Below are 23,784 nucleotides of genomic sequence, written 5' to 3'. Positions count from 1 at the left end.
GATCATTAGGAAAGCCAACGCAGATGGAGGAGGGGTGAGGGCCAGGGACTGAGCCCCAGGGTGCTCCTGCGTTTAGACACGTAGACATCAGGAGACTGTGGTGGCTGAGAAGGTTGGAAGAATACAAGCAGAGCCTGTTCCCCTGGAAGGCAAATAAAGAAGGCAGTTCAAGGACGAGAGAACCGCTGTGCAAAATTCTGCTGCGAACTTTTATATGTGAGCTGTCTAAAGCCATGGAGCAACAGGAGCTGGGAGCTGACATTGCTGTTTACAATGCAGGGGTGTGCTGTGTCTTCCTGAAAGTCCTTTAGTATTGTATTGGGTAGGGGTGTGGCAGTTAATGTCTTCTGAATTTAGACTGTGTCGACCTTCAATCTTTTAAAGTGTATTTCCTGTTTATTTTCCCATAGCTAACCTTTAAATTATAGATGCAAAAAGCAAAAGCCATTTCCAGTTATTGGTATTCCCTGGGTTGTATCTGGGGATTCTCATATGCTGTCGAGAACAAGGTATATTTGGGTAACTTACAAAGTGGAGATTTCACAAAAGCATGTGGGAGACATTAGGAGCCACAAGATATGTGGGCATGATGAGTGAGTTCCAGTAACCGGTTTAGCCTTAAACGTGATCTCTCTCCCTGACACCTGTTCTCAGCATTTGGCCCCATCTTCCATTCAGTTATGCAAACCAAACATTGGCTCCAGTGGCGCTTCCTGTCTCCCCCGCCATCCTTACTGTCCGGAAGCCCTCTCATCCACTCTGCCTCACACCGTGCACACCCTGGCACCTGCAGCTGCCCCCACCCTACACCCTACCCTCTGACATGGCTGCAGAGAACAGCCTTCCCTCACCCTCCCTTGCCCTTTTGTCTGCTGTCCACTCTGAAGCCTGGGTTATATTTTAAAATTAAATCTGATTGCGTTACCTCCTCAACTTAGATCCTTACCATGGCATCTCATTGCTCACAGGACAAAGATCAGAATCCTTTGAGAGGCCCAAAAGCAGCACACAGCCTGGCACAAAGCAGCACACGGCCTGGCCTTTTCTCCTACCCTGGGATCCTATGAGTCCTTCCCTTCCAGACCCTGAACTCGCCGTTCCCCACCCCTGCTACACCTTCCCCGGACACCCCTTGGCCCCTGTTGACTGCCACTCCTGCCTTGTGGTACAGCTCAGCAGGGCCTGTCTTGACCCTTTTGTGTGGGTGACATTCCTCTATCATATTCTTCATGGCACTAAACTTGTTCATCTCAGGACACTTCCTCTCACTTGCAGTGGCATCGTGGTAGTTACTCCTATAGTTACTTCTGTTTCATCCCTCCGGCTGTGAACTCCCTGAGGCGGGAGCCATTGCTATCTTGGCTCCAACTGTGGCTGCCACATGGAGACCTTATACGTGTTTGTTGGGTGAATTAACTCAAGTGCATAATAACAAAAACAAATGGAAATCTTCCTCTAGAAAGACGGAAGACTGTTGGGGGCAGCTCACGTGGAAACAGCTTTGCATCTCCGTGCCCATCCCCACTTCTGGTTCCTCCTTACTGTCCCGCGACATCCTCTTCCCGGGTTCTGCAGCTGGTCACTTCCCACGCATGGTCGCATGAGTAGAGGCTTAGCAAGGAGTGCGTTATGGAGGACGGATTTCTGCTACCCGCTTCACCGAAGTGGGAGCACAGCTTCCATTAGGCTCAGGTTCTTTGGGAGAATTTCACCTCTTTTGTTACCTCTAATCTTACCTATGTGTAACCACACATTTTGGTGGTCTTCTTAAATCTTTTAGATAATCATCAGATAATTTTACTTACCTGTTATTCTACCACTTTCTACCTTGCCTTTTCTTCAGGCCACCGCCAAGGGCTATAACCTGCCTAAAGGTTAGGACATATACCGCTGCCGCACATGGATCTCTGGGCATAACCAAGATGGCATAACCAGCAGCATTCCCAGTTTCTCGTTGTCTCTTCAGAATGCTGACAGACAAAGAAGAGCATTTTCTTTAGTCTCCAAATGTGTGGCTCACACCTGTAATCCCAACACTTTGTGAGGCTGAGGCAGGTGGATCACCTGAGGTCAGGAGTTCAAGACCAGCCTGACCAATCTGGTGAAATCCCATCTCTACTAAAAATACAAAAAGCAGCCAGGCGTGGTGGTGGGCGCCTGTAGTCCCAGCTACTCCGGAGACTGAGAGAGAAGAATCGCTTGAACCTGGGAGGCGGAGGTTGCAGTGAGCTGAAATCGCACCACTGCACTCCAGCCTGGGTGACAGAGCGAGATTCCGTCCCCCCACAAAAAGTGATGTGTGCATATTAAAATTGCTGCATATATTTGCTAACAAGAGTGAGAAGACTTTGACAGGATTGACAAGTTTCAAAACATGATTTAGATTCAGTTTACTTGGCAAAGTGTCTCTCCATAATACATATATTTCAAGGAAAATATTAGATATTTCAAAAAGCCACCCTCATCTTTTACTGTATTATCAAGATGAGTTATTTTTTCCAAAATATCAATTTTTAGGATTTGATTTTCCTACTAATTATTAAGATAGACCTTTAGGATAGAGTGAAAATATTTTAGTGTCAGTTCGTTAAGCTATGCTTTTTTCTTAGTTTTTTAAATCTTTAAAATTTTACATGTGTTACCAGAGAAACGAATATAATCCAAGATGTTTCTCTTTTTCTCTCTCTCTCTTTTTTTTTTTTTTTTTTTTGTTAGAAAATTGCCCCACAAATGGTTTAGGCAAGGTAAAAACCAGAGGTTGATAGGTAGATTCATACATACTTATCCCTTGTTCCTGTTCTTGGTCAAAAATTAAGGTGAGGAGTTACCCTGTTGTAATTCTGTTTCAGATTAAGACTGTCAAATTACCCCATGAAATCTAATGTTTATTTTCTCCATTTTAGCGCTTTAAAGATCAGAATTCTGTATCTAAAAACTTGTCTAAGTCTGCGATTCTTTACAAACGGCCAAGTCCATGCTTTTAACCTCACTTGAAGTCGTCCTCTGAACATTGGCTGTCCCTGGCAAACAGTGATTGACTCTGGGAGATTTGTCTCCACTGACGTATCCTTAACAGGAATCAAAAGTTATGGCAGCTCCTGGGTTAAGCAGTCCCCATGCGAGTAACGGCAGTCTGTGAGTTTACATAGCTGTGGGTGCCGCCTGCGTCATTTTGTATCTCACCATGTGGCTTCTCTCTACTCAGTAGGTGAGTGGAAGTGCCCAACCTTAGGCAGACTTTTCCAGAATCAACAAAACCATGTTTTTATTGCCGCAGCCTTGGAGAGGAATCCAGAAGCTTGAGGTTGGCTTTGAGGTAGCCATTCTGTCTGGCATGCATTCCCATGCCTGTTTAAGGTGGACTTTTAATCATCTAAATGGCCCCAGTAGAAGACATTTTAATAAATTGGGGGAATGCCTATACAATGTAACAGCATGTAGCCATGTCAGAGTCCCATTGAGGAAGAATACTTAGTGACTGACATGGTTTGTACATGTTCCCTCCAAACCTCTGTTGAAATGTGGCCTCCAGGATTGGAGGTGGCCGAGCAGGAATGTTTGGGTCATGGGGACAGATCCCTTATGAATGGCTTTGTGCTGTCCTCGCAGTAGTGAGTGACTTCTCACTTTGTTAGTTCAGGCAGAGTTGGTTGTTTGAAAGAGCCTGGGACCACCTCCTCTCTCGCCATGAGATGCGTGAGCTCCTCCGTGCCTTCCACTGTGCGTAAAAGCTTCCCGAGGCCTCACCAGAGGCTGAGCAGATGATGGTGCCATGCTCATGCAGGCTGCAGAACTGAGGGCCAAAGTAACCTCTTTTTTTTTGTAAATGATCCAGTCTCAGGTATTTCTTTGTAAATGATCCAGTCTCAGGTACTACGTTAGTACAAAACAGACTAACGTAGTGACACTGGAAAGTGTTTAATAAAAATGCTGGGTAATAGTTATTGAGCATGAATGATGTGCCAGATACATATATTAATACATTTCATCCTCAAAAACTGTATATGGATTTTCCCAAGTTCACAGAGTGAGTGGTAACCAGTAGGCACCCCTGCCTCTGTATCATGTATTACCTCCTTTTTAGTTTCTAAAACAATGCACAGGATAATGATCACAGTTTCTATCAAACATTATATACACATATGTGTGAGTGTATGTCCAGCTCTCTGGAGGCAAGATGATAGGTGATTTTAATGTTCTTCTTTGTACTTCCCAATTTTTCTGCAGCATAGATGGATAAACGTTATAAAAAGAAAAAACAAAAGAGTGGCTTTCCTTAGCACTAGGTATGTTTAGACAAAGTAGGAAGAGAAACGGTTTCAAAACAGAACAATGATCCACCTTCCTACAATGTTATGTGCCCTGATGTCTTCATTACTGAGAGAAATTAAGGACTGACCACAGTCAACTCTGCAAGGGAGACTGGTTTTTGTCCAGTTGTTGGACACTTGCAGGTGACTTGCCCAAGGTCAGGATGAATCTAAGATAACATTCAAGCTCAGTTAAAGAAGGTTTTTCTTTTTCTTTCTACAAAAGTACATATTTAGGATGCCTTGCCCAAGCTCCATTTCCTTTTTTATTACTCTGAGAGCTGCTTCCCTTGCCCGAGAATCTCTAGACCTCCTTACCTCTGTCCTGTGACTAAGCCCCACTTGTCAATCATCTTGGAGAAAAAATTTCCCTCCCTGCATCATGACCATCTTGGTTCACTAATTAAAGCAGCTGAAAGCATTAAAACTCCTTTATTCCACAAGACGCTCTTCCCGCCTCTCCCCAGTGCGGAGTCAAGCCCCTGCCTCTGTGCCTCCACTGTGTCCTGGCAGCACTGTGATCTGGTGACAGCGTCTTCAGCAAGTTACTTGTTTTTTTCTTTTTTCCTACCAGAAAGTGAGTTCTGCAAAGGCAGAGACTTATCTGTCTGACAGGCTGTGCTGTCTGTGCATTGCTGGCACGGGCACGCAGGGTGCTTTCCAGAGGGAAGTGACACACACGTGCCTCTTGTGAATCGCCATCTCAGGCATGCCAGCTCTTGAGGCCACACTTAGACTAAGAAGTCAGAGTAGTCAGTCTCAGGTGCAGGAGTCAAGAAAAAATAGATTGGGTAGAGAATAAGAGCAATTTTGAGAGCCTTATGGAAAAACAAAACAGACATTACCAAAGGATGAAGGACACGAGCCTCATGCTTTTTCTAAGCTGTACGAATGACATGGGGAAGCAACATATGGTATTGGTGAAAGGTTCTTTCTTTCCTTCTTTCTCTCTCTTTTTTTTTTTTTTTTTTTTTGAGACAGTCTCGCATTGTCGCCTAGGCTGGAATGCAGTGGCGCAATCTCAGCTCACTGCAACCTCTGCCTCCTGGATTCAAGGGATTCTTAAGACTCAGCCTCCTGAATAGCTGGGACTACAGGTGCCCGCCACCACGGCTGGCTAATTTTTGTATTTTTTGGTAGACAGGGTTTCGCCATGTTGGTCAGGTTGGTCTCAAACTCCTGAACTCAAGTGATCTGCCTGGGATTACAGGCGTGAGCTACTGTGCCCGGCCGGAAAAGGTTGTTTTTACATTTTTTTTTTTTACTTCTATCTTTTTGACCGTCTGTTACCCAGGCTGGAGTACAGAGGTGCAGTCACTGTTCACTGAAGCCTCAGCCCCTTGAGCTTATGCCATCCTCCCACCTCGGCCTCTCATGTAGCTGGGACTGCAGGGGTGTGCCACCATGCCCGGCTAATTATTTTAAATTGTATTTTCTAGTACAGGGTTTCACAGTGTTGCCCAGGCTGGCCTTGAACTTGGGCCCAGGCAATGCTGCTGCCTAGGCTTATTGTACTTACATGATGGAAATTGAATATAAAGGCCTGTGTTGTTTTAATCCATGTTTATGTACAAGTTACAGTCTCCTGTTGTCATCTGTGTCTTCTGAAGCAGTCACCTGTTTGGTTAAATAAATTCTGGCCATTTTCTCTTAATTCATTTACCTGAAAAAAAATTTGTTCTCCCTCTCCTTTGAACAGCATCCTGGTGGGGAAGAAGTCTTAAGGGAACAAGCTGGAGGTGACGCGACTGAGAACTTTGAGGATGTCGGGCACTCTACAGATGCCAGGGAACTGTCCAAAACATACATCATTGGGGAGCTCCATCCGGTAAGTACATTTTGGGGGCCTTTTCTTATATGTATTTAAGGCTATCAGATGACCTTACCCAAGTCTGTAAGCTTGCAGGTATACACATTTCAAAAGGAGTAAAGCAAAAACAACTCCTGATTTTAGGACACCATTTTTGTGGCAAATAAATTGACCAAAAATGTCTTTGCATTTCACTGTTGCTTTTTTTTTTTTTTTTTTTTTTTTTTTGAGACAGGTCTTACTCTGTCACCCAGGCGGGATTGCAGTGGCACGATCATGGCTCACTGCAGCCTCAACCTCCTGGGCTCAAGCCGTCCTCCTGCCTCAGCCTCTTGGTAGCTGGGACTACAGGCACACACCACCACACCTGATAAATTTCATATTTTTTGTAGAGATGGGGTTTCACTGTGTTGCCCAGGCTGGTCTCAAACTCCTGGGCTCAAGCCATCTGCCCATCTCAGCCTCTCAAAGTGCCGGGATTACAGGCATGAGCCCCTGTGCCCAGCCTGGTTGCATTTTTTACTGGCACTTCGTTTTAGTCAGCATGCCACACCCCACAGCCACGCCCGGGGAGTGGAGTGCTGCTCAGTCCTAGAAGTTCCATGGGACGGCACCTTTTACAGGGTGGGAGAATCAACCCAGCATTGCTTTCTTTCCTTTTCTGACCGCAATATTTTTATTAAGAATCCCACTTCTACTTTCATCAGACCAAGGATATTTTAGTTCTAAAAAATGATTAAAAAAATATAAAAACGGAGCTATGTGAAATGAATGAATAAGCTCTGCCTTCTGTAGAACTAGTGCATTGTCCGTATTCTGCTTACTGTACTCCAGACCTTCGAGGATGTCAGCTCTGGACCAGTCCGTTGACCAACTTTTGGAAAACACTGGCTTAATTTGGCTTTTCTTTCTTTCTTTCTTTTCTTTTTTTTTTTTGAGATAGAGTCTCGCTCTGTTGCTCAGGCTGGAGTGCAGTGGTGCAATCTCAGCTCACTGCAACCTCCACCTCCCGGGTCCAGGCAATTCTCCTGCCTCAGCCTCCCAAGTAGCTGGGATTACAGGCTCCTGCCACTGTGCCTGGCCAATGTTTTTGTATTTTTAATAGAGACAGGGTTTCACTATATTGGCCAAGTTGGGCTCGAACTCCTGACCTCAGGTAATCCACCCACCTCGGCCTCCCAAAGTGCTGGGATTACAGGTGTGAGTCACCGCGCCTGGCCCTAATTTGGCTTTTCTATGAACAAGGATGGGATCAGGCATGTTGGGCTGTGTTATGATTTTAGACCCTTCTGTGGCAGTTGTAAATGACCATGTTAAATGTCACTAGTCTATCAACCTAAGTTGTCAGGAAAATCGCTGAAAACTTGGAAAGAAGTCTCCAAGCGCTCTGAGCATCTGGAGTGGATCCCAGGGCCGCACACACAGCTGCCCTGTCCACCTCTGGGAGTGCCTGGCTCCGTCCTGCCTTCCCACTTGTGCATGGTGAGCAGCCCACCAGAAGGGGACAGAGGCCTGCTAGGAGCCAGTTCTGCTCTCTCAGAAAAAAATGGAAAGGCAAATAGCCTCATTCCAAGTGAGCAAACTGAGAAACTCTTAGAAATATAGGAAAAGCCTTATCATATACCACTGATGCTTCCTGTAATGACTGTGAATGAAGGAAAGGTTACATTAGGTTCTTTGTAGAAGGCTCAAAAGTAGGAAATCCATTTGAGAACAGCTTCATTGAGTGGGGAGGTTCGTTTGATTTTGTTTTTGGTGGTAGGGGAGATGTACTTTGAGGGAGGAAACTTCATTTATCTGACAAGTTTATTTGCCCCTATATTTTCATCCCATACTTCACAAAGGCTAAGTTGTTTTGAGGTCAGCAGGGAGGCCTGCCCTTACACGTGCCTGATCCCATCCTTGTTTCCAACTGTGGGTTAGGTTTCAGGCTCTGACTGTGGCATTTCTACTTCATCTGCCCCCTGGGCTTCCCCCTGGCCAGCCTTTAAACACACTGTCTTTTTGACAACTTCAGCCTGAAGTTGAAATAGTTTATGACTCTAAACCTGGGAGATGGCAGGGCTTAACTGAAGAGGTCACACACATAAGAGACACATGCACAATCTCAAATGGAATTTGAGAGGACAGAAGGGAAGAATTAGTCTTCAGCTGCTCCTAAATTACATATCACAATCTGAGTCTAATAAAGGTGTGTGCACATCAACATGTGCAGAGGACTGTCATGGCTGCCGTTCTAAACTTCGGAACTCTAGATAGAAAATATCTCTTGGCACTTAATCTGCTACTAATTTTTGCTGTTAAATCAGATGGATCAAACTTTGTGTTTAATAGCTAAATGTTGAATCTGAAATGGTAATTACTGAGTTGTAATTAAAAAAAAATCTCAAAGTCAACATTTTGGAAGTGGTACTTTTGTAGATTTTTAAATTCCATAATATGCCTTATTTTTTCCTTGCAGGATGACAGAGCGAAGTTAAACAAGCCTCCGGTGAGTGTGACCATCTCTAATGTCTCTGGATGTTCTCATTGTATTTAATACTTGTCAAACTGAAGGCAGAGGTGTTTTATTTACCTGACTGAGGCCAGCACAGGTCTTTCTAGATAAATGAATATGTAACCTACTGGCTCAGCAAATATTTTTTATTTATGGAAACCTGTCAGTATGATTTGTTAGGATGGCTTGTGTGTAATTTTTTTAAGGCTGTCAATACTTAAACTACTTTCTTCGTCATAATTATCAATATATACCCTTTGAAGAGCTACGTTTTGTAGTAGCACTGTGCTTGTGATCTAACAGATTTGACACAAGCCTTATTTTCAGAGAACTTAAAATCTGGATGGACAGTGGTTTTATTACTTAAATCTTTAAGGGTATATCTCATGTCTTCTTCATCTGTAAGTCTCTTGGACATAGTAGGTGGTCATAAATATTTGTCAGGTGAATTTAATGAAATTAAATAGTACCCTTTTGACTTACTTTTCCTTGGGAAAGGAAAATAACTCTGGCAATACTAGTTTTATGTTATGATTCACTAGCCTTTCTCTTTCAACTGACCGTCTCACTGATATCTGAAGATAAATGTAGGGTGACAATGGAAGAGCACAGCCTAAGTTCCTGAAAAGTACAAGTAGGCAAAGTAGTTTCTAGTGTCTAATTAAAGGACTATGGGGGAAAGTTTTGCTTAAAACACACGACAAAAAAGAAAGTATGATTTTTTGTTTTAGTGTAAATTTTTGGTTTTATTAGAGAAAGTGCAACAACAAGACCCCACTGAGCTTGTGTCAAGAACTGGTGAGCTGATTTTTTGAGTTGTTGCTGCCAAGACATCGTCTTTAATCTACAAAAGGATCAAAGCAGTTAATCCAATAATATAAGCTTAAAGGCCACATTTACCTCAACATCCCTGATAGTACAATAAAAGTCTTGTGTAATGCTGTTTAGTACAAAGCAATTTTATTTGTATATTCTCTCCTTATTCAAGAAAGACTCAAGTTCAATGTTAATGATATGAGTACTTCCAGAAGATAAAAAATTGACTTCAGAATTTGAATGGCCTCTGTGACAATTGCTCAGAACCCTTGCTGTGAGTTCATTTGACATTAGCACCTTTTTTGAGGCTACTTTTTGGACAGCTGAAATTCTGTGATGCATGAAGTTTTTCCTTTTGCTCTGAAGTCTTTTAAGGGAAGAATGTATATTTTTTTATCATGCGTTCAGCATGGTAATCATTTTGGTATAAGTCATTTAGCTATAGCAAAACAAAGGTTTAAGATTCATTAGATGAACTTAGATGGCCGCAGGGCCAGCCGCTTCCCTAACCATAAAGATTACAAGCAGAAAACACTTGTAGGTGTAAGACTATACCCATGTCTCCTGCCATTACTGCTTTCAGTTTGAAGGACAAAGCCTTTCCTTCTTTATTTGCTTTTAGAACACATGTATTACAACCTATACTGTTGAATTAGTTGCCCGTTACTATTTATTGTTCTTATTTTCTATTTTAAAGTGGCCATTACTTTGATACTGAGAATATTTTGGGAACAGAGCAAGTTTATGGGGTAAATTCCGGGGCTTTAGCTTTTAGCATCAAAGAAAGCTCTCCTGACAACACTGAGTGACAGCCCTTTGTGTGTTAAGACGTGGTTTACTTCATTCCAGCATTAGCAGTTGATATTTGATCAGCTTGTTAGGTGTGGAAGGTCTCACTGAAGTTTGAGAATCACACTAACTTTTTAAAGTAGATTTTTGTTTGTTTGCTTGCTTGCTTGTTTTTTTTGTTTGTTTGTTTTTTGTTTTTTGTTTTTTGTTTTTTGTTTTGAGACAGAGTTTCACTCTTTTCGCCCAGGCTGGAGTGCAATGGTGTGATCTCAACTCACCGCAACCTCCGCCTCCTGGGTTCAAGCGATTCTCCTGCCTCAGCCTCTCGAGTAGCTGGGATTACAGGCATGCACCACCATGCCTGGCTAATTTTTGTATTTTTAGTAGAGACGGGTTTCTCCATGTTGGTTCGGCTGGTCTTGAACTCCCAACCTCAGGTGATCCACCCGCCTCGGCCTCCCAAAGTGCTGGGATTACAGGTGTGAGCCACTGCGCCCGGCTGCTTGCTTATTTTTGAGACGGAGTTTTGCTCTTGTCACCCAGGCTGGAGTGCAATGGCGTGATCTCGGCTCACTGCAACCTCCACCTGCTGGGTTCAAGCAATTCTCCTGCCTCAGCCTTCCAAGTAGCTGGAATTATAGATGCCTGCCACCATGCCTAGCTAATTTTTTATATTTTTAGTAGAGATGGGGTTTCACCATGTTGGCCAGGCTGGTCTTGAACTCCTGACCTCAGGCATTCACCCACTTCAGCCTCCCAAAGTGCTGGGATTACAGGTGTGAGCCATGACACCCAGCCTAAAGTAGACGTTTTAATCTCTTCAGAGATTTTTACGGATTAACTAACTTCTGAGTATTTTTTTTTAAACAACTCTTCTTTATTGTGACTTTGCTTCAGTGAGAGCAGAACTGGAAGAATGTGGGACAAGAGCTTGCTGGCCTTTTTGAGAGGCCATAAGCAGATGAAACGAAAGGAAATACATGAGCACTTTTCTGGATTTATCTTTCTTGTGCTTTTGGTTTAGCAGAAGTAAAGAGTGTCCTTAGGTATTTCTTTTGTCATGTGTCTGTATAACCCATCCACCTATCTCCGAGAGGTTGAAGAATGTACACTGTGGTCTGAATTTTTGAAATGTTGTCTGCTTAAAATATCTAGTTGAATAGTGAAATAAAATGCAGTAAAGATTATTAGCTTGAACTTGCCCTAAGGAAAGCATCGTGTTAAGTTACCAGATTAAGATGTTTGTAGACTTAGAAAGCATGCATTTTAATGGAACATAAATGTTTCTATCACATTTGCTTACATAGAGAATATTAGTCGTAGCAATACCCTTTCTTGGTTATAGTTTTTAAAGCATTCTGATAGAAATTGTTTGGTCCTCACAGTATCTCCATGTTAGACCTGCCAAGGGAGGTGAGTACATTGCAGTTGGAAAGTGTTAAGCACCCGACTCACAGACATGCTCCAGAACCATCCAGCACCCATCTCAGGCTGGTCAGTTGCAGTCCCTTAAGCTTCTTCTCTAGGTTCTGGGCTTGCCGTGTTAGACATCACTCTGTCAGTATCTGAAGAGAGAGGCTTCCAACTAAAGAGTGGGTTATGTTAGATGAACTTATAAATGAGATGACTGTGATGCACAAAAGCTTGTTGGGCTTTGCATGCTTTTAATAATTTATGGAGCTTATAATTTACACGGATTCACATGACTTTCATAAGTCATTATCCATGACATACTTGTTTTATTTTTTTGAGACGGGATCTCACTCTGTTGCCCAGGCTGGAGTGCAGTGGTATGGATCTCGACTCACTGCAACATCCACCTCCCGGGGTCAAGCAATCCTCCCACCTCAGCCTCCCGAGTAGCTGGACCATAGACACAGCACGGTGCCCAGCTAATTTTTGTATTTGGGTTTCGCCATGTTGCCCAGACTGGTGTTGAACTGCTGGACTCAAGCAACCCACCAGTCTCGGCCTCCCAAAGTGCTGGGATTACAGGCATGCGCTGCCACACCCAGATTTGACACACTGATTTGATTGTTAACCTCTTTTTACTGAAGTTGAACCCTCAAAGTCATGGAGTGAACAGGTGGCAGAGCCAATCATAAAAACCATCGTCTTTCTCCTTGTTCATTGCTGACATACTTTGATAGTCACATCCCTAAACCCAAGTGAGGCCCTCAGAACATTGACCACTAAAGACCAATTACTTTTTCATCAAAGTGCGAAGTGGTAATTCAAACTTCCTCTAACTGTCAAGCATCCTGGGCTACAGAGCCAAGAAGATAATCAACAATCAAAAGATGATAGGATTATTTCAGGTTCCCCTCTTTAGAATTCGTGGCTGTTGCTGGTGTTGCTGGTGCGAGAGTAGTGTTTTAACCTTAGCGCTCACCCATGGTAACCACGAAGGCAGCAGGAGGGCAGGTGGGAGGTTCCAGAGTTGTCAGCAGTTGGTGAAATGCCTGTGCTCATTTTAACAATGCCATGGATGTTTGTGTTTGCCTTCCATTGGTTGTTTGAAGCTTAACTTTCTAGTTTGACAATCATATTTTACCTTCAGTGATTCTTTTGTTTCAGAACTGATTGTGTCCTCTAATAGCTAACTAACATTTTTGTATATTTTGATTATTTCTAGTAATCTTTGTTAATTTTATTCATATATACAAAATTTGGAAAATCCTCTTGCCGTAGTTATGAATACGTTTTATAGATGCTAAGATTTTAAAATTGCTGGAATAGATAATACATTTGCAATTTTTTTTTTTAAAATGACTTACCTTTTTTTCCCCTACTGTGTCAGGAACCTTAAAGGCAATGTTTCAAGGTTGGTGGGTCTCATAACTGCTTTGCTTGCGTTTCCCTGAAAGGCGTCTGTCTTTTCACGGGAGTTTCTCTAACGTGCTTTGCAGAGTGATGCTTTGCCTTACTGCAGGCCGCTGATGGTTTTGCTAATGCTTTTTTATCTGTGCTTTGGGAAACTGCAGATCTGAAGCTGTCTTATTTATGGCAACTTCTGTTTGAGGCACTAATGCTTATATTGGTGTGGAACATCAAAAGAATGCTTCTTAACCCATTCTCAAGCCCCCAAAAGTTTATATTTCACTAGACCTTAGCTCTTCCGCTGTGTGGAGAAGAGGATCATTATCCATTCACTTTAGTGCTAGCCGCTCAAAGGAGCGGCTCCCAGAAAGCCCTGGAGGATAAAAACAGGGCTTTCTTATTTGGGGATTTGCTGTTAGGCTGACAGTGACCAGCTGGTGACAAGTGTGACGCCAGCAGAGCAGTCCTGTGAGGCTGGTTTGGTGTCTTGCTGGTACCGTCTGGTGAGAATTAAAGCAGCACCCCGGGAAAGTTGGCCTAGAGTGTAGAATTTAAAATGGCCGTTCTTTTTGGTTCACATGTATTTAATGTAATATAGGTACACTTTTTTTACATCCGTCAGATTTGAATAAAATAACTGATTTTTTTTATTGAACATTGTGTTGTTCATGCTTTTGAAGAATTAAACTGCTTTTTCTAAAGGTGACATGGGATTAGGTGTATGTGAACATGAATGTCTCTTTTCAGTTTCTGCATTAAAGTATTTAGATGCCTAGCGTGTGCAAGATATTTTATGTAGCATACTGATTTTGAATGTTTTTAAATTATTGAGGTTATGTCCTTAAGTACATATAGATGATGATTAAAATGTTTTATTCTGGAAAAAAACAAAGTGAGGCATTTTAGTGAAAAGTTTATAATTTTCCTTTTTGACATCTTCTGAAGAATGCATTTCATAAAATATTGTGTTCTTATTTTCAGACAGGATTTGAGTCAATGGAATAAGTTCAGCATTCCCTTGAACTTACTTTACTTTTTCCTCTCGTGTTTCAGGAAACTCTTATCACTACTGTTGATTCTAGTTCCAGGTATGTGGGAGCTTTCTTTTAAAGCAGTGGTGGATGGGAAGGCTCATGGGTCCAGGTTGGATAAGGTGCGTCCCCCACCTGCTGGGTTCCTGGGCCTGACACTGTGCTGTCTCTGCAATTTTCCACTGAAGGCCAGACTGTTCAGAGCGCTCAGCCCCAAGCTTTCAGGCAGGGGACAGTGAACACCATCCACAGCCACGTGATCTCACCACGTGATCTCACTGGCTGGCTGCATCCACCCCAAGGAACAAACAGAACAATTGCATTTCCTTTTCCCCCAGGGCAGCATCTTAGGCGGCCAGTCCCACAGCACCTCCCTGGCTCATCCAGGCAGACATTCCATTTGCTTCCTTTCAATCCATGTCTGTTTCTTAAACTCTAGTGATTACATTTCCCTAAGCACGGGTCAGTTTTCCTTTGTCATTTTTGTTAGCTTTAAAGTTGAAGCTGGTAATCTGCGTGTAGCATGACTCAATTGTTCTAGGCACCAGATTTGTTTATGAGAGTCCAAGTGCATATTCACATTTATGGCAGCTCTACCATATTGACTTCCGCAATAGCCACTTTTTTGGACCCAAGCTCAAAACCACACATTTGTATTTCATCCTGTCAAATTTAACTGCCTCAGTCTGTTGGTGTTTTGAAATATTCCCTGCCCTCAGGCAGTATTTCACCCTACTCTTCATTAACAAGCCAGTTTCTTTCTAAAGTGAAATTGAAAAACCCCACCAAACCCCACTAAGACAAAAGTTATGCTTGTAATTCTTATGAAAGTGACACTTGTAATCCTTATGAAACGGTTGTACTTACAATCCCTATGAAACACATATGTAGACCTAGTCTGTTTCTGAAGCCTACACATTAATTTCCATTTTCTAAGAAATCAAGTCAAAGATCGAAATCTAAAGATTCAAATCTAATTTAAAGATTCAGTTAGAAATTATAGCTCATCCCTCCTTTGTCTCTGATTTGATTTGTAATCTGTAAAATTTACAGATCGAACTTCTATGCATCAGGACTGTAAATTAGGCGTTTTTTTGGTGGGGGCGTGAATATAGACCTGTGGACCACACACGAAGTAGTTTGGCCATTCCGTTTCTTAACCCTTTAAATGCACTTCAGCACAGGTTGCAAAGATTCAATTTTCCAAACCTAAGCTTAAAGCTGTGATGTTAATGGCAGCCTTAATAATCACAGGGCCCATACTCTTCAACTTTACAGCTGGTGGGGCATTCATTTTTTGGTTTGTTTATTTTTGTTGGTTTATTTTTGTTAGTTTGTTTTTGAGACAGAGTCTCGCTCTATAGCCCAGGCTGGAATGCAATGGGGTCATCTCGGCTCACTGCAACCTCTGCCTCCCAGGTTCAAGCGATTCTCCTGCCCCAGCCTCCTCCCCAGTAGCTGAGATTACAAATTAGCTACTGCCACCACACCCAGCTAATTTTTATATTGTTTGGTAGAGGGTTTTACCATGTTGGCCAGGCTAGTCCCGAACTCCTGACCTCAAGTGATCTGTCCTCCTTGGCCTCCCAAAGTGCTGGGATTACAGGCATGAGCCACCGCTCCCGGCCAAGTGGGGCATGAGTTTTCTCATAAAGCCAGTAGGGCAGAGTGATTCCTACCCTACATATAGCAGGGCATGCATTACACTCATGTCACTTTTAGCAAATCCAGGTTGCCTTCTCAGCAAAATTGGTTACAGAGTTAAGAAAAACATGCCCTGGTAATTTTCTGTTAGAAAAGGCAAAGATTTTGAGTTCACCACAGTGCACATGATGTCGCATCATTGCTTTTTGTGTCTTTCTAGTTGGTGGACCAACTGGGTGATCCCTGCCATCTCTGCGGTGGCCGTCGCTTTCATGTATCGCCTATACATGGCAGAAGACTGAACACCTCCTCAGAAGCCAGCACAGGAAAAGCCTGCTTTGGACACAGGAGAAAAGAAGCCATTGCTAACTACTTCAGCTGACAGAAACCTTCACTTGAAAGCAATGATTTTAATATATCTCTTTCTCTTTCTTCTGACATTAGAAACAAAACAAAAAGAACCGTCCTTTCTGCGCTCACATTTTTCGAGTGTTCCTTTTTATTCATCTACTTTATTTTGATGTTTCCTTAATCTGTAATTTACTTATTGTAAGCATGATCTTGTAAAAATATATCTGGCTTTTAAAGTATGCAGTGTGTTTGCCTGTTTGGTGTATAATTGTCTTTAATGTTTAGAATCTGATTATTTAGAGGAATCCTTCAATGTGTTACTCATTCAGATCCAGGGAGGCCATAGGACTTGCGCGGGGGAAATAGGTTTGAGTGTCTCCTTTCACATCGTCACATCTCATTGAGTAACCATGTATTGTATGCTTCTGATGTAGTTTCTGTTTTCAAGGAAATTAAGAAAGGCCAGAAATTATAGTTGAAGGATTTCTAATAATTGTTCTACTTGAAATAGATCTTAAAAAGAAAGTAGTGGCCGGGCATCGTGGCTCACACCTGTTATCCCAGCACTTTGGGAGGCCAAGATGGGTAGATCACTTGAGGTCAGGAGTTCAAGATCAGCCTGACCAACATGGTGAAACCCTGTCTCTACTAAAAATACAAAATTAGCAGGGCACGGTGGTGCATGCCTGTAATCCCAGCTGCTTGGGAGGCTGAGGCAGGAGAATTGCTTGAACCCAGGAGGCTGAGGTTATAGTGAGCCGACATCGCACCATTGCACTCCAGCAGGGCAACAAGAGCAAAACTCCATCTCAAAAAAAAAAAAGGGAAAAGAGAAAGTAGCCTACAGGGCCTATGAAAGAGACTTCTTATCCTCACTGATTGAAAAACATCAGCAACTTAAAAACGCATGAACCAGGAGTGGGCATAAACGCATGAGCCAGGGGCGGGCATCGCAAGTGTCCGTTCTCTCAGCTTCCAGGTATCATTGCAAAGACATTCTCGGCGTCATAGGTTCTGAAATCTTAAGAATTCCTCATTCAGAGGGGAGAGTTGTTTATAAACTCTTCTAAGGAAAGGCTGGTTTTCTAATTTATAAGGAGATTATGGGACATTGGAATCTGATCTTTGAAGAAATTTAGCGGCTAGGGTTGAGCTCTGAAGAGTTCTGATGTGGCTCTGTCTCCTCCTTGGGGCTCTAAGGGGCTGATTCAGTCATTTTACTTCCCATTTATTATTCTCTTCCTTATGTGTTATTCTTTTAAATGTGGAAACTTGAAAGCTGAGTTTGTTAGACCCCAGTACTTGTGTCGTTGGCTGTGACTGCGTTTGCACTGGCGTGAGCTGACAAACCACAAGCTTCTTCAGAAGTGACTGCACGCAGTGGAGAGGATTGTGTTGTTCTTATAGAGTACAACCTTTATAATCAAATAGCATGCACTGCCTTTGCCTTCTTCAGTCACTCAAGGTTGACAAGCAGTTTCTATTTCAAAATAAATTACAGCACTTGTTAAGGGACCTGTGTAAATATTTCAATATTTTTGGTTGTGATTTTTAGCTATAAAGCTTCACATCTTAGTACTTTTTAAAACATTGCTCCTAAATCGACCAGGGGGTGAGTCGAAGTGGGTCTGTCATACCTTAGATGACATTAAAGGGTTAACTTGTAAATCATTTTTAAGATGTTGACTAATAGTATCTGTTTATCGTTAAGAAGCATAACAGTTGAACTTTGACATTTTTATCAGTGACTCAGCAATTTGCTGCCGTGGCTGGCAATTTTTCTTCATGTGTTTTGGGAACAACATGTGGAGTAAAGGAGAGAGAGTTTACTTCCTATTTTTCACATTTACAGTTTGTGCAGTCCAGAATCTCAAGGAAAGATATTTGACATTTTTTTCTCTGTTGCTTTCCCTTCAGAGAGGTGAGTGACTTCAGAGGCTGCCCTTCTCTTCATCTGCTGGTTGTGAAAGGAAAACATCTTGGGCCTCCAAAATCACTAAGGAAAACTCAAGCTGGAAACTGCTTAGGGCCAACCTGCCTCCCGTTCTACTCAGTCACCCCTCTGCTCACTGAGATAGAGGCATATCTGATTGCTCCCTTTGGAAAAGCTAATCAGAAACTCAGAAGAATGCAACCCTTTCTGTCTCACCTGTCGGTGACCTGGAAGTGCCCTCCCACTTTGAGTCTTCCTGTCTTTGCTTCAAGACGTCCCGCCTTTCCAGACAGAACCGGTGGACTTCTTACATATATTGATTGATGTCTCATGTCTCCCTAAAATGCGTAAAACCAAGCTGTGCCCAGACCACCTTGGAGACATGTCGTTAGGACCTCCTGATGCTTTGTCACGGGCATGTCCTCAACCTTGGCAAAGTAAACTTTTATTTATTTATTTATTTAATTAATTAATTAATTATTATTTATTTTGAGACGGACTCTTGCTCTGTCACCAGGCTGGAGTGCAGTGGCGCGATCTTGGCTCACTGCAACCTCCGACTCCCGGGTTCAAGTGATTCTCCTGCCCCAGCCTCCTGAGTAGCTGAGACTACAGGCGTGTGCCACCACGCCTGACTAATTTTTTTTTTTTATTTTTAGTAGAGATGGGGTTTTACCACGTTAGCCAGGCTGGTCTCGAGCTCCTGACCTCAGGCAATCCACCCGCCTCAGGCTGGAATTACAGGCGTGAGCCACTGCGTCCGGCCTATTCCTTGACTTTCTTAATAAAGTTGTTTTTACTTTGCACTGCGGACTCGCCCTGAATTCTTTCATGCGCGAGATCCAAGAACCCTCTCCTGGGGTCTAGATTGGGACCCCCTTCCTGTAACACCTGACTGTGTTGGGTGCACATGTGTCAATTGCTCACCTCCTGGGTTTGAGTCGATTAGGGCTCTGGTTGGAAGAGGTATCTCCCTTCCTCTGGAGGTGTCTAGACGAAGGCAAGTGGAAGTTCTGGAAGCAGATTTTCCTTTGCAGTGTAGCCTTTCTAAGGGGTGTGCAGACACAGATGGCGTCAGGGAACCAGTTTCCAGATCGTCAGCTTCTACCTAGATTGTGCAAGTTTCCTTAGGCTGCTGTAACCAAGCATACCACAGCTGCGTGGCTTAGAACAACAGAAATTTGTTCTCATGATTTAGGGGCCAGACGTTGTACATGAAGGTTTCAGCCAGGCCACTTGCCCTCCAACACTCTGGGTGGAAGCCTTCCTCACCTCTTCCAGCTGCCACTGGTGGCTGGCAGTCCTCACCTGGCGGTCCTCACCTCACAGTCCTCACCTGGTGGTCCCCACCTCGTAGTCCTCATCTGGCAGTCCTCACCTCACGGTCCTTGGCTTGCAGCTGCATTGCCCAGGGCTCTGCCTCTATTGTCACTGACGTTTTTCTCCCCTTGTGTCTCTGTCATAAGGACACATTGGATTACCTACCCCAGCATGACCTCATCTTAACTAATTACATTTTCATGATCCTGTTTCCAAATAGTCACACTCTGAGGTGCTGGGGTTAGGACTTCAACATAGGTTTTTGGGGGACACAGCTCAGCCCATAGCACATTCTTTTCTAAAAGTGACCTGATGTTCATGCTGGTGCTTCTTCCTTTACTCTCTTTCAACTTAATTCCTCTTCTCCCACTTTTCAGGAAAGAAGCGATCTTAGCTCAGGCCACTCCAACAATATACCTTGGACTGGGTGGCTTAAAAAGCAAACATTTGTTTCTCACAGTTCTAGAGGCTGGACGTCCAAGATCAAGGTGCCAGCAGATTCGGCGTACTCACATGGTAGGGAGAGGAAGCAAGCTGTCTCGGGACTCTTATGATGACACGATACTACCCCACCTCCTCATACCCACACATTAGGGGACAGGGATTCCATATGGGAATTTGGAGGGAGACATTTCATCTGTGACAGAGACCTATTTCTCACCCATCCTGAATTTTACTATTGGATGCTAAAACTACTGTCAAATGTGGTACATAGTGGAGTCTGTGAGTCTCTGTAATCAAGACACTTCTTTAATCAAGGTACCCCACCCCAAGTCAGGCTTTGTGCTTTCCTTGTCTGGCATGTGCTCTGCTGACGGTGAATCATAGAATAGGAACAGGGCGATTCAGCCTTCTGGAGGGGGGTTGCAGTTCAGATGGACAGTCAGCAGCAGGGGTGATGACATTGCATTGAGCAGTATCTGTTTTACCATGCCTTTACTGTCTTCGATGAAGGCCTCCCTCCCTCAGGAGTGCCCTGGGAGACTGGTCAGACAAAATATGAAATCATCTTGTGATATGGGTCCACAGAAAAAATCAAGTTTTTAATTTCACTGGTATGTGTACATTTCTATTATAGACAATATGATTGGGAGGCAAAAGACTGTCATAACTATTTTTCATTAGGATAAAACTAGGGAGAAGAAATAGATCTATGAGGTCAAGGAGAAAAAGGAACAATGTACAATTTCTGCTAAGAAAGAGCGTTTCGGCATCTTTTACAAAAGGGTAATGATGGCAAATTGCATTGATATTTAAATTCCACTTAGCAAATTTTAAAGAGTGACATTTCATCTTTATTTTAAAATGTCAATCTTTCAAATGTTGCATAACAATGCCCTTTGTGAATATTTAAACTCATGATGAAATATTTTAAACGGCAACTGAAGGTGTTTTTCAACATTCTTGTAAGGGTGATTTAAGTAGAAAGTGTAAGGGTAATTTAAGTAGAACAAGTGAAGAGCACTGCCCTGCGGCAGGAGCTGGTTCTCACTCACTGTCTCTCCCCAGCACCACCTCACGCACCTGTCCCCACATCCTTTCTCCATGACTTGGCCACACCGTGAAATCAAAACATAACTTTCAAGCATTGATAGTGTATGTTGAGTGAGGTTATGCACTACATGCTTAATTTTGACATCAGGCTGCCTGAATGTTTTTCTTGCAAAATATTTTAAAAATTGCTTTTTATTTGTAGTTAGCTCAACAGTCCAAGGCCTCAGCACATAGCCTGGCTCACAGAAACATTCGAGGTTTTGAGTTGAAACTAAATGGTGAATTGTTTTAATATTTTCCATGGCTTAGAAGTCTTTGATTTGATTTTTTTAAGACCCTTTACTCCTAACTGTAAATTGGAATTACTAAATCTGAGTCTTGTTTTAAAACAAAGGTAAGGCATCTTTGATACTATAAAGCAGGGACAAAATGCAAAACACCTTCTCTTTCAGGAAGACATCTGTTGTACTGAAATCTGAAGTCACTCTCGGGCAGAAAGGAAGGCTTGGGAGGCTTGGAGACTGCGGTTGGAAACCTGGCCCTCCCGCTTGCTAGCTGCATCGCTTTAAGTGAGTTACTCATCCTTGTGGAATCTTACTTTCCCATTGATATAATTCATGAGCAATGCTTCCCTTAGACCTCGACTAGAGGTCCTGCCCACTTGAAGGACCCCATCTGGTCCACTGGCTGTGGGCTTCCCCATGGGTCAAAGATGTGCCCACCTGGAGCCTGTTCCCGTCCAAACCCTAGTACCCTACACACACGGCTCAATCCTGCCTGTAGGTCTGGGTCTCCCCAGCTCATCCTCCCGAGTGTCACCAGGCTGTGGGGGGTGCACATCAGGCCGAGAGTCACCGAGGGCTGGCGGTCTGCAGAGAGGATGGACACCCTGCAGAGAGGATGGACACCCTGGATGAGCAGGTGGGGTCTGCAGGTAGGATCTTCATGTGTGCACTTGGACTCTGCGTGTTGGTGGACTGGCGCTGGGAAGGGAAGCGGGGAGCTGGGAGCTGACTCTTCCAATGCCACCACCATCTGGCACAGAACTTTGATGAATCTGAAATCCTAACTTCAAACCTGACCTTTCAGGCCATTTGTCAAGGCAGGCGGATGGGGTGTATTTTAAGACTTGTCGGTGGCTGCACATTAAAACACTCGGACACACAATGTGTGCTGCTCCTGCCCCACAGATGGGAGGGGACGGTGGCTCTTCAGTGGGTGAAGGTTGAAACGACCACTGAGCAGCCCATGCGTCTAATGCACGCTTGCACTTCCCCATCCGGACCTCTTAAAGATTCTCTATGTTAAGATGAGGTGTTTGGTGTATAAAATTTGAAGAAAACAAAGCTGATTGCAGTAATTGCAGCTAATAATCACATCAATGTACAGAAATCCCTAGAGGGCTAGGCTGGCCCAGTGCACCAAGCTCCCCTTTCTCTCTCCTGTGATCACTGTTGTCCACTCTGTCGCCTTATCTGAAGGCACCATTTGGTTTGGCTCCACATCAGGGTGGGGAGCACTGGCATTTGGGGTCGTGCTGTCACCCTGGAAGGTGAGTGTCACTCCTTGGTCATCAGCATTACCAAAGGCAAGGGAAGAGGAGTGGCGGGGCCCCTGCTGAGAGCTCTGCCATCTCCTGGGAGGAGCGGACACAGAAGCCAGGAGACAATGGGGGGACAATGGGAGGATGGGGAGATAGTAGGGGATGGGTAGATAGTGGGAGGATGGGGAGATAGGGGCATGGGGACATAGAGGGGGATGGGAATATAGCAGGGGGATGGGGAGATAGCGGGGGGATGGGGAGATAGCGGGGGGATGGGGAGATAGCGGGGGGATGGGGAGATAGTGGGGGGATGGGGAGATAGTGGGGGGATGGGGAGAGAGGGATGGGGTGATAGAGGGGGATGGGGAGATAGAGGGGGATGGGGAGATAGTGGTGGGATGGGGAGATAGCGGGAGTGTGGGGAGATAGTGGGGGATGGGGAGATAGTGGGGAGATGGGGAGATAGTGGGGAGATGGGGAGATAGTGGGAGGATGGGGAGATAGAGGGGGATGGGGAGATAGTGGTGGGATGGGGAGATAGCGGGGGTATGGGGAGATAGTGGGGGTATGGGGAGATAGTGGTGGGATGGGGAGATAGCAGAGGATGGGGAGATACAGGGGGATGGGAAGATAGTGGGGGATGGGGAGATAGCGGGGATATGGGGAGATAGTGGTGGGATGGGGAGATAGTGGGGGATGGGGGGATAGTGGGAGGATGGGGAGATAGGGTGTGGGGAGTTGGGGGATGGGGAGATAGTGGGGGATGGGGAGATAATGGGGATGGGGAGATAACAAGGGGTCGGGGAGATAGCAGGAGGATGGGGAATTAGTGGGGAGATGGGGAGGTAGTGGGGGGATGGAGAGACTATGGGGGGACATGGAGATAGTCGGGGAATGGGGAGACTATGGGGAGGTGGGAAGACAATGGGGGCACAGATTGATGTCAAGTCTGGTGCTCAGCTACTTAGCAGAGGCATGGCCGGCAGAGGCCAGCAGAAAGAAGTGTGCTGGGCACTCAGCACCTGCCAGGGAAGCTCAGAAGCAATAGAAAAGGCCACGAGGTTGTCCAATAGGGATGGGGGTGTTGAAGGGGTTCTGTGAGGAGTCATATTTTGTAATCAATCAACAATGTCTGACTATTAAGAGATCGCTAAATCATTATGTAAATCCTGAAACATAAATCACACTCTTCCTTGTTTTTTGACTGAAATGCGAGTATTTTCATCAAGATGGAAAAAACAAACCCAAGTTGTGGGTGGGAAGGAGACATCTGTCACGAAAAGTCCTTAAAAATGAAGAAATAGTGAAGCTTCTTTCTCTGTTCTTCTCTCTAGCCTGGATATCTTTCTGGTCACTGCTCCTTCCTGCTGAAGGCACAGAGTCCAATAGCCATGAAGTTGGACATGGACCACAGCCTCCATGAAGA

General features: G+C 44.1%; 1 protein-coding gene and 1 long non-coding RNA gene across 2 annotated transcripts in view; both read left to right on the top strand.

The window, feature by feature from the left end:
- LOC104656984 (cytochrome b5) overlaps window positions 1–16,307 on the top strand; it is a 38,959-nt gene extending 22,652 nt beyond the window's left edge. The window contains exons 2-5 of the mRNA XM_010356703.2: window positions 6,010–6,138; window positions 8,582–8,611; window positions 14,096–14,130; window positions 15,938–16,307. Coding sequence (XP_010355005.1) covers window positions 6,010–6,138; window positions 8,582–8,611; window positions 14,096–14,130; window positions 15,938–16,019 — 276 coding nt within the window. The 3' untranslated portion in view covers window positions 16,020–16,307. The remainder of the gene's footprint in view (window positions 1–6,009; window positions 6,139–8,581; window positions 8,612–14,095; window positions 14,131–15,937) is intronic.
- A 513-nt stretch (window positions 16,308–16,820) lies between these two features.
- Window positions 16,821–21,734, top strand: LOC115895509. The gene is made up of 3 exons (XR_004055709.1): window positions 16,821–18,438; window positions 21,268–21,384; window positions 21,599–21,734. It is a non-coding gene; the product is annotated as an uncharacterized LOC115895509 (long non-coding RNA).
- Window positions 21,735–23,784: the final 2,050 nt, after the last annotated feature.

Source organism: Rhinopithecus roxellana, chromosome 21, assembly GCF_007565055.1.
Source record: "Rhinopithecus roxellana isolate Shanxi Qingling chromosome 21, ASM756505v1, whole genome shotgun sequence".
In the NCBI taxonomy this organism is placed as follows: Eukaryota; Metazoa; Chordata; class Mammalia; order Primates; family Cercopithecidae; genus Rhinopithecus; species Rhinopithecus roxellana.
The sequence above is the reverse complement of the archived record's forward strand: the minus strand, read 5'-3'. Positions and strand labels throughout refer to the sequence as shown.